The sequence below is a fragment of the Ananas comosus genome, linkage group 15 (assembly GCF_001540865.1).
Source record: "Ananas comosus cultivar F153 linkage group 15, ASM154086v1, whole genome shotgun sequence".
In the NCBI taxonomy this organism is placed as follows: Eukaryota; Viridiplantae; Streptophyta; class Magnoliopsida; order Poales; family Bromeliaceae; genus Ananas; species Ananas comosus.
In genome coordinates this window covers 11,222,884-11,237,466 of record NC_033635.1, presented here as the reverse complement: position 1 = coordinate 11,237,466, position 14,583 = coordinate 11,222,884, and the positions used below count along the sequence as shown (strand labels likewise).

Below are 14,583 nucleotides of genomic sequence, written 5' to 3'. Positions count from 1 at the left end.
AGAATATTTTATATTCCAATATAAAATATTAAAATATAGAATAAAAATTTATTTTAATAGTAATTTCTTTAAGAAATTTAAAATATCTTAATATAACGAAATACTCTATATTATATAACTTGAACCCAAGGATATTATCTACGAGTCTCGCACTTAGATAGTAATTAAAATAAAAATAAAAATGAAAATGAGAATGAAAAAGTCTGGAGATTTATCTATTGCGAACCCTTTAAATTTTTTAATTAATTATTTTTTAAAATTAATATCTCTTTACAAGTTTACGGTGATAGAGGGAATTAGAATTTCAGCGAGCATGTCAGGCCGGCAGCCTTTTCCTCTCTTTTACATGCCGACTGGAGGCCGTCGGCTTTCCCTCTTTCCGGCGACAGTGCCGGAATCATCGGCAGTCTGCTAAGTAAGCTAAAATCCCTTTATAGGTTGCAAGTAATCGAGACTACTACTGTTTTTCTTCTCTTTTTTTTCCCCCCAAATCACGCACTCATAAATGTTCCTATCTTCAACTTAGACTTATTATGTGGCTAGCCTACAGCAATCAATCATGCATGTGTAGCTATTTTCTATCTGTGCATTCCGTTGTTTTGTTGATGAGCAGCGTGCGTCGGTCAATATCATATCCAAACAAGTTATGGATGTGTTAACTTGTTAGAGTCAGAGAAGATGTAAGGTTTGTTGTAGGGGTTATACGTGTCGCTTATATATATATATTTACAGCTGAGATCAGCTGAAGCACAAAGTAGATCGAGAGCAGAATTGATCTGATCATGAAAGATTTACATGAGTCTGGAATCTGGATTGGATTGCCGTCAATTGGTAATTAACTCGAAGATGACAAAAGAAGTTTTTGAGCACTAGAGAGTTATAGTTGTGATGCGGCCATCTCCAGATTATAGACTTATCTAATGTCCCGGGACAAGGACCCTCACCTAATTTTGGAGACAAAGAGATGAGAAATGAAAAAGGTGTACTCTTGTTCTACGAGCTAGGCACCGTCGAAAGGAATATGTTTTGAAATTCCCATAACATCATAATATGGCACATTGCGATTGGTACGTTACGAACCAGTGCATATAAAAGAATATGTGCTTGTAGGTAAGATATCTGCAGGAAAAGGTTTAACGAGCTAGAGGCCCAGAGATCCGAGTCAGTTGGTTGCTGATTACCTGACTGATCATGAAGGAATCGAGACTGTTGCGGTTGAAAAGTTCTGCGGCTTCTCGACCAACTCGGTTCTATGTTTTTGCATAGTTACATGGAACATGAATGGAAGGGTAGGCACTCATGTTCTATGCCATCAGAATTAATCAAAAACCTACATTGCAGTTTCGAACTCGATTGTCTATGCTCTAGTTAGTTGTAACTATCAAGTAAAGAAAGACAAACTAAACTGCGTAGATAAGGGCCTCTAGACTTTACACTTGTTAGTCTACGCTGCGCTTGTTCCAAGTTGAACTCATTCTGTTGAGAGAAACCAATGTTCTTGTCTTTGGTGCAGCTGATTGGAGAGGAGTGGTCGGGTTGCAGGATGTTCCAAAGCATAATATTGCAAATTTGTTGAACGAATATCTGATCGAAACACATAGGTACTTTGAGCACTTTCTCATTTGAGGGAGCATTGTCTATGTCATTGTAAGCAATTTATTATAAAAAAAAAAAAAGTAATTAAGTTTGTGGTATAAGGATAAGGTTGTTTTGTACCATTCAACAACCTTCTTTCAGGTGTCAGATTGCTAATAGAATTAAATGTTTGAGATTCTTTTTTTTTTACTGTGCGACCATTGCCCGCTTATTCTCGGAAAAATTTTGTTGTGATCTAATCAATCCTAGTGATTCTTGCTTCAAAATTGTCATAAGTGTGATAATATAGGTCTTGTTCATTTCTTAAGTTATATATTACATCAGTTAATCCAAACTTCGTTGAGTTGTTCTCTGTTTATAAGTTGATAAACTATAGAAGTTAATTTAAGCACTAATTACTTGCCATCGCCTAGTCTCCTGGGAGAAGCAACCATGCAATCTCTTCATCTTTATGTCTTAGGCCCCAAAAATTCAGAGTTTGAAAGAAAAGGTGCGACAGCACTATATTTATCTATCTATTTATTTATTTATTTATTTAAACAGAGATGGGACTGCTACACACAAGTACCTATTCAAATTCTTTTGGCAAAAATGCTTTGCATCATCTAATTAAAGTTTAGCTGTAACATTCAGAGCTACGAGTGGATAAGTGTGCCGTTGGGGGTTGCGGCGGTCTAATTCGTAGAAAGAAAGGAGCTGTTGGTGTTTACATTGTCATTAATAGAATTCATATGGTCTTCATATCGTGTCATCTGTCAGGTGAGCTGTTACTTATTCCACCCACATCTTTATTCACCTTTTCAATCTTCAAATCCTTTTTATTCCCCCTTTTTCATTCATGAATTCTCTCTTCAAAGGGGGGAAAGAGATTTTTTTTTTCCTTTTTGTTTTCTGACATGCATGTAACTTGCTGGTAATCAAGCATTACTAAGTTGTACTGTTTTCGGACGGTTTGAAGAAACAAGCCATGCTGTTAAAGGACTGTGTCAGTCAAGGAGCTGTTACTCGTGGGCTAATTAGGATTTACATATATGAACAGAGTCATTTCAGAAGGTTTATGTTGTCGTCTATGGTCATCTTATTATGCATTTCAGAAGCCTCCCTGGATAAGTCGGAACAATGCAAAAAGTCATGACCTCTAAAATTCTCCGAGAATGTTCATTAGGAAAAATGTAGGGAATGTTTAACGGAGCTCGATAAGAACACAGGAAATAAAGTGGAAGAGATTGCCATGCCCTAGTACTGGCAAATTGAAAGAGGATGGAAAAGAACATGCACTTAACCATCAAGTTATTATAGCTTATGTTAGTTCACCTTTACAGCATAGTTAAAGCCAATGAAACAGTTTGTAATATACGATATGCGTGGTTGATTCTGCAGCTCACGCGCATAATGTGAAGGAAAGGAACTCGCAATGGAGGCATATCTCCTACTCACTCTTCGCAAAGAACAGAAGCCCATATGCTACGGCCTCTCACGTGACGGTGTGGCTCGGGGATCTTAATTACAGATTGCATGGTATAAGCACCCTAGCTGCAAGAAGCCTAATACACAAGAACCTTCATAGTGTAAGCAAATATACAATTTCCCCACTTTTGGGACTTGGTTGTCATTTTCTTACACTGTTAATTACTTAATTTAGTTTGCAAAGCAACATGCTTATACTCTCATATAACCGAGGCCCGACTATTTGTTTATATTCTGTAGCTGCTAACTAGTAAGGATCAGCTTCTACAAGAGGCCGAAAGAGGACAAGTATTCAGAGGCTACTACTGTGAGGGGACCTTATCATTCAAGCCCACATATAAGTACAATGTAGGAAGCAGCAACTATGACACACAAGCTACAAGGTAACTAACTAATATTACTCACATTGTAATTTTTGTGAATCATTACTCAAATTGTTATTTGTATAGATCTTAAACATGTTTCTGATCTGTCTTTTTTTCTTTTCTGCAGGTCAGAGTACCTTTCGTGGACGGATAGAATCTTGTTCAAGATCGACAGCTCGTCCGGGATCGATGCGGTGCTGCACTCATATGAGTCACAAGATCAGAGTAGTAGCTCCCACCGCAAGCCAGTGAAAGCTCACCTCTGTTCAAGACTGAACAACTAATCTGTTGATGGAATCCTCTTTCTATGAAGGCTTGCAGCAGCAGACTGACAGATTCAAATATCTGAGAAGAAAAAAAATTCAAATTTTTGCAGTCCAGAAAGTCGAATCAGAAGCTCAATCCAATCACAATCTGTTTTAATTTCCTACAAATATGTAGAAGTGTATGACCAATTTGTGAAGTTTAATCCTAAAAGACGCGACAAACACTGTTTGATTCAATCTTACTGAGTCGAATTCACAGTATGGCAAAAATCAAAGGGTCCCAAATTAAACATCCATAAGATTACACACACTCACTGAACCAAGCCTGTCAAGTTGAAAATAAAAAAGGCCCAATCCAGCCCATCCCTTGTCAACCACTTTTCATATGGCAAGATGGTCCCAAAGCTAGGCTAGGGAAAGAAGCATGGTCATGGCTGTATCTGTCCTGCTGCTATTAAATACCTGGCAATCATATCCCTCCCCCAACCTTTTCCTTTTCTTCTATCAAACAACCACTATTTCTAGCATTTATGACTCAATCATGGTCCAAGTCACCAAAAAAAAGAAAAAAAAAAGAAAAGAAAAAAGAGAAGATGCACGTGGGTGTGGGACTCTTTAATATGAGAACTCCTGGTTGAAAACTAACAATTAACAGTTTTGAATAAATTAATGGCGTATTTATATGTTTATCAATGAAGCATTTCTCTTGTGACAAATGTATGCATTAGATTGCGGTTTTATAAGCATCGAGTAGATAAAAGTCATCTGATTAATTCGTTAAAAAAATAAATAAAAAAATATGGAAGCTCACTCAAAGGAGAATAAAAAAAATTAAAGCTCATTTCAGAATACATCACGCTAATCCTCAATTCACTGTCACCTCTCCCCCCCCAATACGTACAATTTTTGTGTTGGTTCTCAAATGTACATACAAAATAAAAACAAAAAAAAATGTGCGAAAACTACTTATATCATACGTTGGTTTTTTTTGTTTTTTGTTATATACCTCTTCTCTCTCAACCTCTTCAAAAAAAAGAAAAAATAAAAGAAAAAAAAAAGTCTAAAATTATCAAAAGAAAAGAAGAAGATTTATTTGTGTGTCACATTATTATCTAACATTAACTAATTAATTATATAATATATACGTACGCATACTGTAATTGCCAAACACCATGCATTAATTAATTAAGCGCCAAAGTGATCCCTCAGCGAGAAGGGTACTCCGCTCTCATTAACGTTCCCTCCTGCGTGGCGCAGGCCCAGCGTCAGCGACACGTCACCCGTGGGCCCCACCCTCGCCTGAGCAGCGGCGGGCCCCCACCCGTAGCGGTGTACGTACACGTCGTCGGCGGCGCCCCCAAAGAGCTCCGGTGGCGGCGATGGGTCAACAGCGATGTCGAGGTCGACAGAGTCGTCGACGTGAGCCACGCCGGGCGGGGAAAGTGATTCTCGGGATTGCGCTGCTGCGTTTCCATCGGCATTGGCGTTGGGGTCGGCGGCGGTGGGGTCTGAGTGTTGGGTGGTGTTATCGCCTTCTTCTTTCTCTTCTTGCTGGTACATCTCCTCCACCATCGGCTTCCACAGACGCACCCGCGCGTTGATGAACCAATTCGACACCTGAAAATTGTTATCGTTAAATGTAAGATTACTAGAGTCAGCATTTCTATATGTCATCAGTAGCTTATAATTGCTCGTTATAATTTACTTCGGTGTGCTTAATTTGGTTTTGATTCAGCTAGCGAGCTACCACGTGAAAATAACTAGCTCATCAACTGCACTTTAGAGGCGTCTCGAAGTAAGGTATCTTCTAGAGTATCGAAAGAGGTAATTAAATGCGCTAACATGAGAAAACCTTGCATGCGTGAAACCTGTAAGGATGGAATTAATGAATGCTTCTACTTGTACTGTATATGTACATCAAGTTCATATGGAGTGTAACTATGAACTGTAGTTACATGTAAAATCTTGGTGTTTGGAGTTAATTATTGTTAGCTAGAACATCTAAATTAATAATCCACTTTATTGATATATATGTTAATCCCATATATGACCCAAACAAACAACAATCGATGTTAGAACATCATAATAATCTTATACTGGAACTCTTGCATACACACTCCTACATATGCACCCACATTGCATATGTACACTCAAACATGCATAACCTGAAGGGTTCTGCTTCCCCTACCTAAAGGCCAAGTTTTATATATAACTTGGCTATCTAAAAGCCAAGTTTCATACCCCGAGATAGAGGATCGTAAGGTTTCAACTCCTTTTGAAATGTATACCTAATTAGCATCTCTCTAACCTGAGACGTCACAGCTAGGCGCGCGTGCAAATACACACAGCGTTTCTCTACACTGAAACACCACAACTACGCATTTCTCTAATCTGAAACACCGCAACTACGTGCGCACACGCGTGCGTATGCGCACACACATATGCATAGTCAAATCCCACACGCACACATGCAAAATCACGACTAAGACTGATAGACACAGATACGATCACACGCACACAGACACTAAACATGCATGCATCAATAAAACTATTCATGCTTTTGTAATCATTCATTTTATACTTGACTGGTATACACAGGGAAATGTAGTGAAATATGGATATAAAAAGGTATATATATATATATGGGAAATATTCTTCACTTGTGCTAGATCAGTTTTCCTTCACTAGTCTTATCACTCTCCTTTTTTTTCAAAATTCGAAAATCTAAAAAGGGCTATTCAGATCCTGGGAAAAGGATTTAAACCCTTGGATTAAGAGTTATAATCCTACAAATCCTTTTAGGTTGTAGAGTTAATTAGCATTTCTCTTCTCAATTATATGGTTAAATACTCAAGAGAAATACATTAGGAGCAAGAATAGATCTACATCAACAAAATGGGACAACCTAGTTAAGTGGGTCAGAGGAGACGAATTATTAGATGTGAGAGAGACAGGTAAAAACTAAAAGCCCTTACAAAGTGTACTGCACAACCAGCTTGCTAGGTCACTGCATGTACTGTTCTATAGGGCTGCTTTTGACTGTGCATTCAAGTCTAGAATTTAGTACAAAAAGGACATGTTGGAGTTACGTAGAAAAATTACTACTCAATTTCTCAGTAGAAATTATGAAAAATCGTATTATTTCCTATGCCCGTTGCATTCCTATACCCTCTATCTTCAAAATTTAGACATGAGAATAATCTTGATCATATGTTTTGTTGCTTGGTTCCGATTGTTCGAACATATATATAAATTTAGTTAATCTTTTGGCTTAATTGGATGTACTAACATCTAATTTATCGTGAATTTTAATCCCAGCTGCGTGTCTAGCGAGCGCAATTGCAGTATTTCTTTTTTTGTTTGGAAGTTGGAACTGCAGTTATGTGATGAAATAAATGGTCCATAAAGGACGGTGCACTGGGCGTACGGATACATCAAGTGGAGACGATAAATTCTCAGAAAAAATACTAGTATTTATGCATGGTTTTCAAAAAGGTGATGACTCTTCCATTATTGAGGGAGAAGAGGACAAACCTGGTTTCTGGATAAACCTGTTTGCCTGGCCAACAAATGCTTATCTGCATCACTCGGGTACCTGAGCACAAAACGAAGAAAGAGAGATCACAAAATCACATTAGTACCCTTATAGAGTTATAGAGCCCAAAAATCCATAAAGAATAGTACTATAGTTACATAGCTATTCATGATCAATCATTTTACTCCTATGCATTGAAGAGAGAGAGAGAGAGAGAGAGAGAGAGAGAGAGAGAGAGGGAGAGATCCAATGCATATGTCTCTTCGATCGAGGTTCGAATTAATGGCAAAGTGTATGAACTATTAAATGCACTGCTCGGGAGGTCTATGGCTGTATGTTATGGCATGGAATCTATATCAATGAAAGGATCAAAGTGATAGGAGCTTTTGATCAGCTTTTCTGGTGTAAAGACACTAAACCAAGGACTATATGCAGAGCTCTGAATCTTTTGATAAAAGGAGAAAACTCAAATCAAATCACATAAACTACTGCTCATTATATTTATATATCTATATATTTCACTACTAACTAATTCTTGCTTTCAACAAATCATTAGTATATATATATACACATGAAAGTAGAGATAATTAACAACCCAAATTAAGAATCGATTTTAATAACAATAGTATTTGAATATTCTTAATACTTCCATTTCATTCGCGCGTGCATAATGAAGAATAAATAAATTACACATATATATAAATTAATTAAGGCAAACTCTTTGAAGTAAAAAAAAAAAAAAAAAAAAAAAAAAAAAAGCACTAGGGCAACCATGCATATACATATATATAACAGAACAAATGCATTAATTCTAATAAAGGGATTATATATATATGTACTTAATTAGAGTGAAATAATCAACTAGCTATCATGGGGCTACTAAATAATTCACGAAACACATGCATTATATATACGTGACTAGCTAATACGTACGGGTGGAGGAAGTGCTCGAAGAGCCACGCTCTCAAGATGGTAACGGAGCGCTCCGGCAGGCCGCGCTGCGGCCGCCAGGCTTCCTGCTCCATCATCCCCCCCATCTGGTGGAAGGCCCGCTGCTGCCGCAGCCGCTGGTCGAGGAGGCGCAGCCGCGGCGTCTCCCCCTTCGTGACCCCCCCCGCGGCGCCCCCCGCCGCGTCCTTCTCCCCGAGGAGCTCGCACGTGTGCCTCAGCTGCGCGGCGATGGCGTCCTTGAGGCAGCGGAAGTGCCGCGACATCGCCTTCTGCGCCAGCCCCGTGTACGGCGCCGCCGCCCCGAACCCCATCACCGAGTCGAAGGAGTTCACCACCATCTGCATTTGGCCGCAGTAGTTGTTGTATCTTCTGTCCACCTGCAGTTGCATGCACACACACACATATATGGATATAAAGTTAATTACAATCATGTCGTTATATAACTAATAAGCAATTTCCACTATATACAGCTAATTAAATAATTAACTAACTAACTGATCAGGACCACCATATACACTGAAAATGAGTTGTGGTGGTAACAAAATTGAACCAACCAACAGTAATTGGATATGGGGTCCTTGTTTCATATATATGTGGACACTGGATCCACTGGTGCCGAGAAAAACATTGGAGACCCACACAAGATTAAGCCATAAAAGTAGGAACAAGTATCGGTTGCATGGCATGTGACTGTGATACTGCTTTAATTATTTCCGTTGGGAAACTAACATTGGCATGGTAACTCGGTGTGTGTATATATATATATATATATACACTCATGAAAGAAAACATGAGCAACAGTGAATTGAAGAAGATCAGGTGAGCGAAGGAGAACGAGAGGATCCAAACAAACACTACTAAAAACAGTGAGTTCGCATGTATATATGTAGGTGCCAGTGAATGGAACCAATGTATATACATGGATGAAGGAATCAACGTGTCTCTTTCTCAATTTGGTAGGCGTGTAAATTAATAAAGAAAACGGAAGGGCAACAACCAAAGGAACGATTGGTTTGTTGATTAAATTATATATATACATATATATATATATATATGATCAATTGGAATTGTATATATATATTTATATACATATTGCTCGGTACTAATATAGGCAATGCAATCTCTTGGAAATAGCAAACGATGTAACAAACGTTCCCCGGCTACATGGTATTATTGTTAATTGTAATTAAGGATTTATTAAAGGATTTGACAAGAGCTTCGGTGAGGCGACGTCCCCAAATCACCAAAAAAATCATGTCTCTCCAAATGGAAGTACCACTAGAGATAATCTAACATACCTTTCCAATAAACAAATCCAAGGCTCAACAAACACTATCAAAGAAACCTTGATTAAATTAACCTAAGATGAATCCACACCAACCACCTCTTTCTGCTCCTAATCAAACACCCGCCGGCTGCTGCCGGCGGCGCTCCTCTAAACAAACTGCGACAAAATTCCAGCCGAACGTACGCCGGAATTCTTGTTACTTTCATGCTTATATAGATCGAGAGAGCGAGATAGAGAGAGAAATATATATATATATATATATATAGATCGAGAAAACGAGAGAGAGAGACAGAAAGAGATTGAATACATGCCTCATCAAGCATGGAGAGGAGCTTAGCTTTCTTCCTTTGGTGCTCAAATCGTTCAGCAGGAGACAAAGGAGGGAGCTGGTCCTTGGAAGAGGAGGACGACGCGGTGGCGGGGGCGGTCGACGAGCTAGGGTTGTTAGCCTTTGGGTTCGACGAAGAGGAGCCACCGCTTCCGCGCAGGGCCCTCAGCCGATCCCCCTTCAACTGCTCCCTCCCGACGCTGCAGAACTCCTCGAGCAGCTCCTGCACCGGCCTCGCATATTTGGAATTGCGGAGGAGGTTTGCGACCCCCATCGGACCGTAGCCCATCTGCAGATGGTGTGCTTGGCCCAATTGTTGCCCATGAGATTGTTGCAACTGTAAGATTGGATTATTCTGCTGCTGCTGCTGCTGCTGCTGCAGCTGTTGTTGCTGTTGTTGGTTATTAATATACACCAACCCCTCTCTCAGCCTAAAGTGATCCTCAGCCTTGCGCAATTCAAATTGTTGCAGGGATGAGGATAGTGATAAGGATAGAGCTTGTCCCTCCACCACACCACCGCCGCCGCCACCAAAGGAAGAAGCGTTATCTCCAAACCCTGGGATTAGCGTCTGGTGGTGGTGGTGGTGGAGAGATTGCGGCGGAGACGGAGGAGAAGATCTCGCGTGCTGTTGCTGCTGCCGATGTGGTTGCGGGTTCATCAGGAATAGTTGCATCGAATCAGAGCTTAGACCCGACGGCTTGTTCGACGAGTTAGGTTCGCCTAAAGAGCCCAAATTGGCCGCCGTCGTCAGTATCGACCCTAGCTGGTTGCTCGCCGAGTACCAATACTGGTGTCCACCGGGCTGCTGCCGCTGCAGGAGTAGCTGCAAAGCTGAACATCTCAGACAACATGATATTGGAGCTGACAGGCCCGGGGGCAGCTCCGGTCGGCTCGTAGATGGCTGAATCTTGATCTTCTCCTTCCTCCTCCTCCTCCTCTATGGGCAAGAGGGCGGGGTCGACGAATCCTTGCTGCTGCTGCTGCTGCTGCTGCAGCCTTAGCTTGTCTCTGCGGCTTTGCTGTGCGACGTGGTGCTGTTGCTGTCCTTGCCGTGTCACGGACCGGTCGAACCCATCAGAGAAGCTGAAGCCGCCGCCGTGGTGGTGGAAGCCGTGGGACATAGAATTAATAATTGCTAGAATAAAAGGAAAAAATTATGAGCTATATCTTCGGTTGGTCAATCGATCGAGCGAAGCGAGACGAAGAGTACTCTCTATTCCCATGCCCGTGTCCCTATCTTCATCAAGGTGGTCCAGCTCTGCTTAGAATTGGAATTACCTGCTGCACAAAGCAATCAAATTAAGGACCCATCATCAGAAAAGGAAGAAGATTTGTATATGTATATATGTATATAAGTACATATATATATATATGTATATATCAAATGAAATCGAGAAAAAAAAATGATAAGCAAAAAAACAAAGAAGAAGAGTTTAAATTAAAGAGAAGAGGGAATTGGAGATCAGGTGAAGTGGGCATCAATTAATTAATTATTTCCTACTGATCGTGATCACATCATCATCAAAATTAGCAAAAATCATGGAAACATGGTGTACACATATGCAGGTTATGTATGTTACCAAAGTAATAACAAAGTTTGAAGTGATGGAGAGGGAAGTAAAACAACAAACCAAGAACACATATCGTTGTCTCTCCCTGTGGAAATGAAAGCCTCTCGAGACCACCACCCTCTCTTTCTCTCCGTCTCTGTCGCCTCTTCTCTCTCTGTCTCCCCCCTCCCCTCCTCGATCGCCTTCTCCTTTTTTTTAGCTCCTTTGTTTTTTTTCTTCTTTCTTTTCCTTTCTTTCCTTTTCTTTTCTTTTCTTTCTCCACTATAAGAGAGCTCTCCTTTGAAGAACAATCGCCCTCTGATAATGGAAGGTAAGAGGAAGAGTTAAAAGTATAAGATAGAACGGGGACAGGCACAAGAGAGAGAAAAGGTCCTTGTTGCTCCTTCCTTACATATATACTCCCCTTATTATATTACCCCACCCCCCAAAACAAAATAATCCTTTATTATTATTATATTTGTGTGTGTATATATATATATAGAGAGAGAGAGAGCTAGGTTGGTATACTATCGGTAGTACGGAGACCTCCGTGCTACCAAGTTGTTTTCAATGATGCGGCTTCCAAATCGACGATCGGCTCCGTTAAACTTGATCTACACCGTTAAAAATATTTGAAAACTAAATTTCATAATTTTTCGACATCGGCTAGTGATCAAAAGGTCTCAAAATTGATAATTTTAATGGTAAATGTGATGCATTTGTAAATTTAACGGTGTAAAACAATCCAAACAAATGAAATTTTTATAGAAAATTCTTTTTACTATTTGGAGTAAGATCAGTACCTCTGATCTTAAATTCAAGTCTTCTATCATCATTTTTTAAGAAATTTTTATTTTCAACCGTTTATTTTTAGATTACTCATTTGATAGGTAAATGATACCGAAAAATTATGAAATTTAGTTTCCAAATACTTTTAATAGTATAGATCAAGTCTAACGGTACCGATTGTCGATTTAGAAGCGGCATCATTGAAAACAACTTAGTAGCACGGAGGCCTCCGTGCTACCGATAGCATACCAGCCTAACTCTCGGCCGATATGGGATACTAGCTAGTTTGACGGTGCAAAAGAATCGGAATATGTTGAATTTTTGATAGAAAATTCTATTCACTATCTAGATAAAGATCAATAACTCCGATCATCCATTTTTAGGACGTCATTCGATTTTAACCGTTCATTTTATGCCCGTTTGATAGATTTTATTATGATTTCGAAAAATTTTGAAATTTATTTTCTAGAAGTTTCAAATACTTTTGATTATATTTAACGGAGCGGGTCGTCGATTCAAAAGCTTCATCATCAACAACTTATAAGTAGCCCTACTCTCTCTCTCTCTCTCTATATATATATATAGCAAAATGATGATATGTGTAACGAAGTAAATATAGAGAGGTAACTGATTAATAAGAAATAATATTCACATATCTAATTAATATTCACATATATTTGTACATTTTAATTCTGCCCCTTACTCGAAGCAGCAGAGTAGCTGATAAATTTTGAATTTACTCAGTCCCTAACAAAATAAGAGTTTATATATATAAAAAAAAAGCGGATTAATTTACTTAACACACACAAACCAAGAGTATATAACTACAAAGTGAAAGATAGTTTTGTTAATGATTATTTTTTCGGAGTCTGTCAAACTCTCTTTTAATTTATTAAATTGGTGTATATAGTTAATTAATTTTTCTTTTCTAAATCCGTTCGAAATAATTAATATGTCTTTTCGTTAGCATAGTTTATTAGACCAGATACAATTGATGCTAACCCCCATTATCTCCCACACCTAATTAATGGTTAATTGACCTCAAGACCTAGAGCACCCCCAAAAAATGCATATGCTCTCTCCTCTTTTATTAAAACAAAGGTTGGTAGATCATCTTTTCCTCAGTGAAAGCCTTTTTTCAATTCAATAATCATGCAAACGTAGTTCTCTAATTCAAGTTAATTATGAGCAAACTTTACTTTTTACTTTTTTTCTCTCTTTTTTTTCCGTGTTTCTTTGTTGACTTAGGTGGCTCATTAGTAAATGCATAAAGCCACAGTGGCAGGTGAGCCCACAGCAAAAAGGTTGGGAGGGTGTTAATGTCATTGCACTGCGCCTTTCATTTGAGGCCCAAGTTAAAAGATAAGATAAGGTTGTGAATCTCAAACCACCACCATTAAAGGGCTCTAGGTCATGTTGGCCTACATAAAATTGGTATTGTTATGTGTCCATGACATCGATCTGATACTTTTAACATTATAATAATGTAAAGAAACTCATATTATATATATATATATATACCATGGATGTAAGAAACAAGACGCTTAAAACAGGCTCTTATACGATATTACTAAATTAAGTATCAATTTGATAGAAAATGATATGCAGAAATAGTCTTAACAGATCTGATCTTAATCACCCTGGTGGCCACTGAATCACATCAAATGGTCTTTCAAAATAGTCTGATTATCGTAACGGCCATTGACGGTCTTGACCTATGAATTTTAACCTTGTAGTGTGTTAGCGTGTCAATCTATTATTGAGCCGTTAAGATTTAGACTATTGACCTACTCAATTCTAGCTAGTCTCATAACTTGATCATGTTATACTTCTATGATCATTGTGGTCCCTTCGAAACCATGGCCATAATTGGCGTTTCCGTGCATGATCACTATGTGTGCTACAGTAAACGATCATTATGTTACAGTAAGACTATTAAAGTGCTCCAATTAATCATAAATAAACGCAGGTGAAGAATTAGTACAAATGGAGATTATTAGCCAGCTTTGTTGGCTGTTTCTTTTAATGATCCGCTTAATTACGATGGAGAACAGCAAATTAAATTTGTCACAATAAGTCAGTGGGGAAGCGGATGGAAAAGATTAGATGGTTACCTATAACCGCCTATATCATATATATGTATATGTGTGTGTGTGTGTGTGTGTGTGTGTGTGTGTGGGAAATATATATTAATATTATGTTACCTAATATTCTAATATCAAAAGTTCAAAATCAGTAAGTTTTAGGCCAGCTTTTCTCTAATTACTAAATGATTTATTAAAAAATGACATTAACTAGCCAAAAAATATCGCAAAATTAACGGGACGATTATAAGGTTCAAAATCAAATTTGTAATTCATTACTACTTTTTGAGTAACGCATTATATAGAATATTTCTGCAAAATGTCAAACCATGCTTGAACATATATATATATATATATATAT

The 14,583-nt window shown here is 38.6% G+C and overlaps 3 protein-coding genes across 6 annotated transcripts; 1 reads left to right on the top strand and 2 right to left on the bottom strand.

Annotated features, from left to right (window-relative positions):
* Nucleotides 199–3,931, top strand: LOC109721223 (type IV inositol polyphosphate 5-phosphatase 11-like). 4 transcript variants are annotated; one of them, XM_020248696.1, is made up of 6 exons: nt 199–415; nt 1,514–1,601; nt 2,230–2,355; nt 2,977–3,164; nt 3,304–3,446; nt 3,556–3,931. In XM_020248696.1, exons 3-6 carry the CDS (start codon nt 2,328–2,330, stop codon nt 3,710–3,712), a joined length of 516 nt encoding a protein of 171 aa, XP_020104285.1. In that variant the 5' UTR covers nt 199–415; nt 1,514–1,601; nt 2,230–2,327; the 3' UTR covers nt 3,713–3,931. The 4 variants fall into 4 exon arrangements, with proteins under 4 accessions (XP_020104285.1, XP_020104284.1, XP_020104286.1 ...); XM_020248697.1 differs by lacking the exon at nt 199–415 and adding an exon at nt 761–1,289; XM_020248695.1 differs by lacking the exon at nt 1,514–1,601.
* Nucleotides 4,506–10,601, bottom strand: LOC109721222 (BEL1-like homeodomain protein 2; the record flags this gene model as incomplete). Its single annotated transcript, XM_020248693.1, has 4 exons — nt 4,506–5,311; nt 7,229–7,289; nt 8,163–8,557; nt 9,780–10,601. Coding segments are annotated over 4 exons (1,710 nt in total), but the record flags the coding sequence as incomplete, so codon positions are not given.
* Nucleotides 10,603–11,780, bottom strand: LOC109721225 (the record flags this gene model as incomplete). The annotated part of the gene is made up of 3 exons (XM_020248700.1): nt 11,431–11,780; nt 11,010–11,077; nt 10,603–10,934 (listed from the first exon to the last, which is right to left on the bottom strand). Coding segments are annotated over exons 2-3 (345 nt in total), but the record flags the coding sequence as incomplete, so codon positions are not given.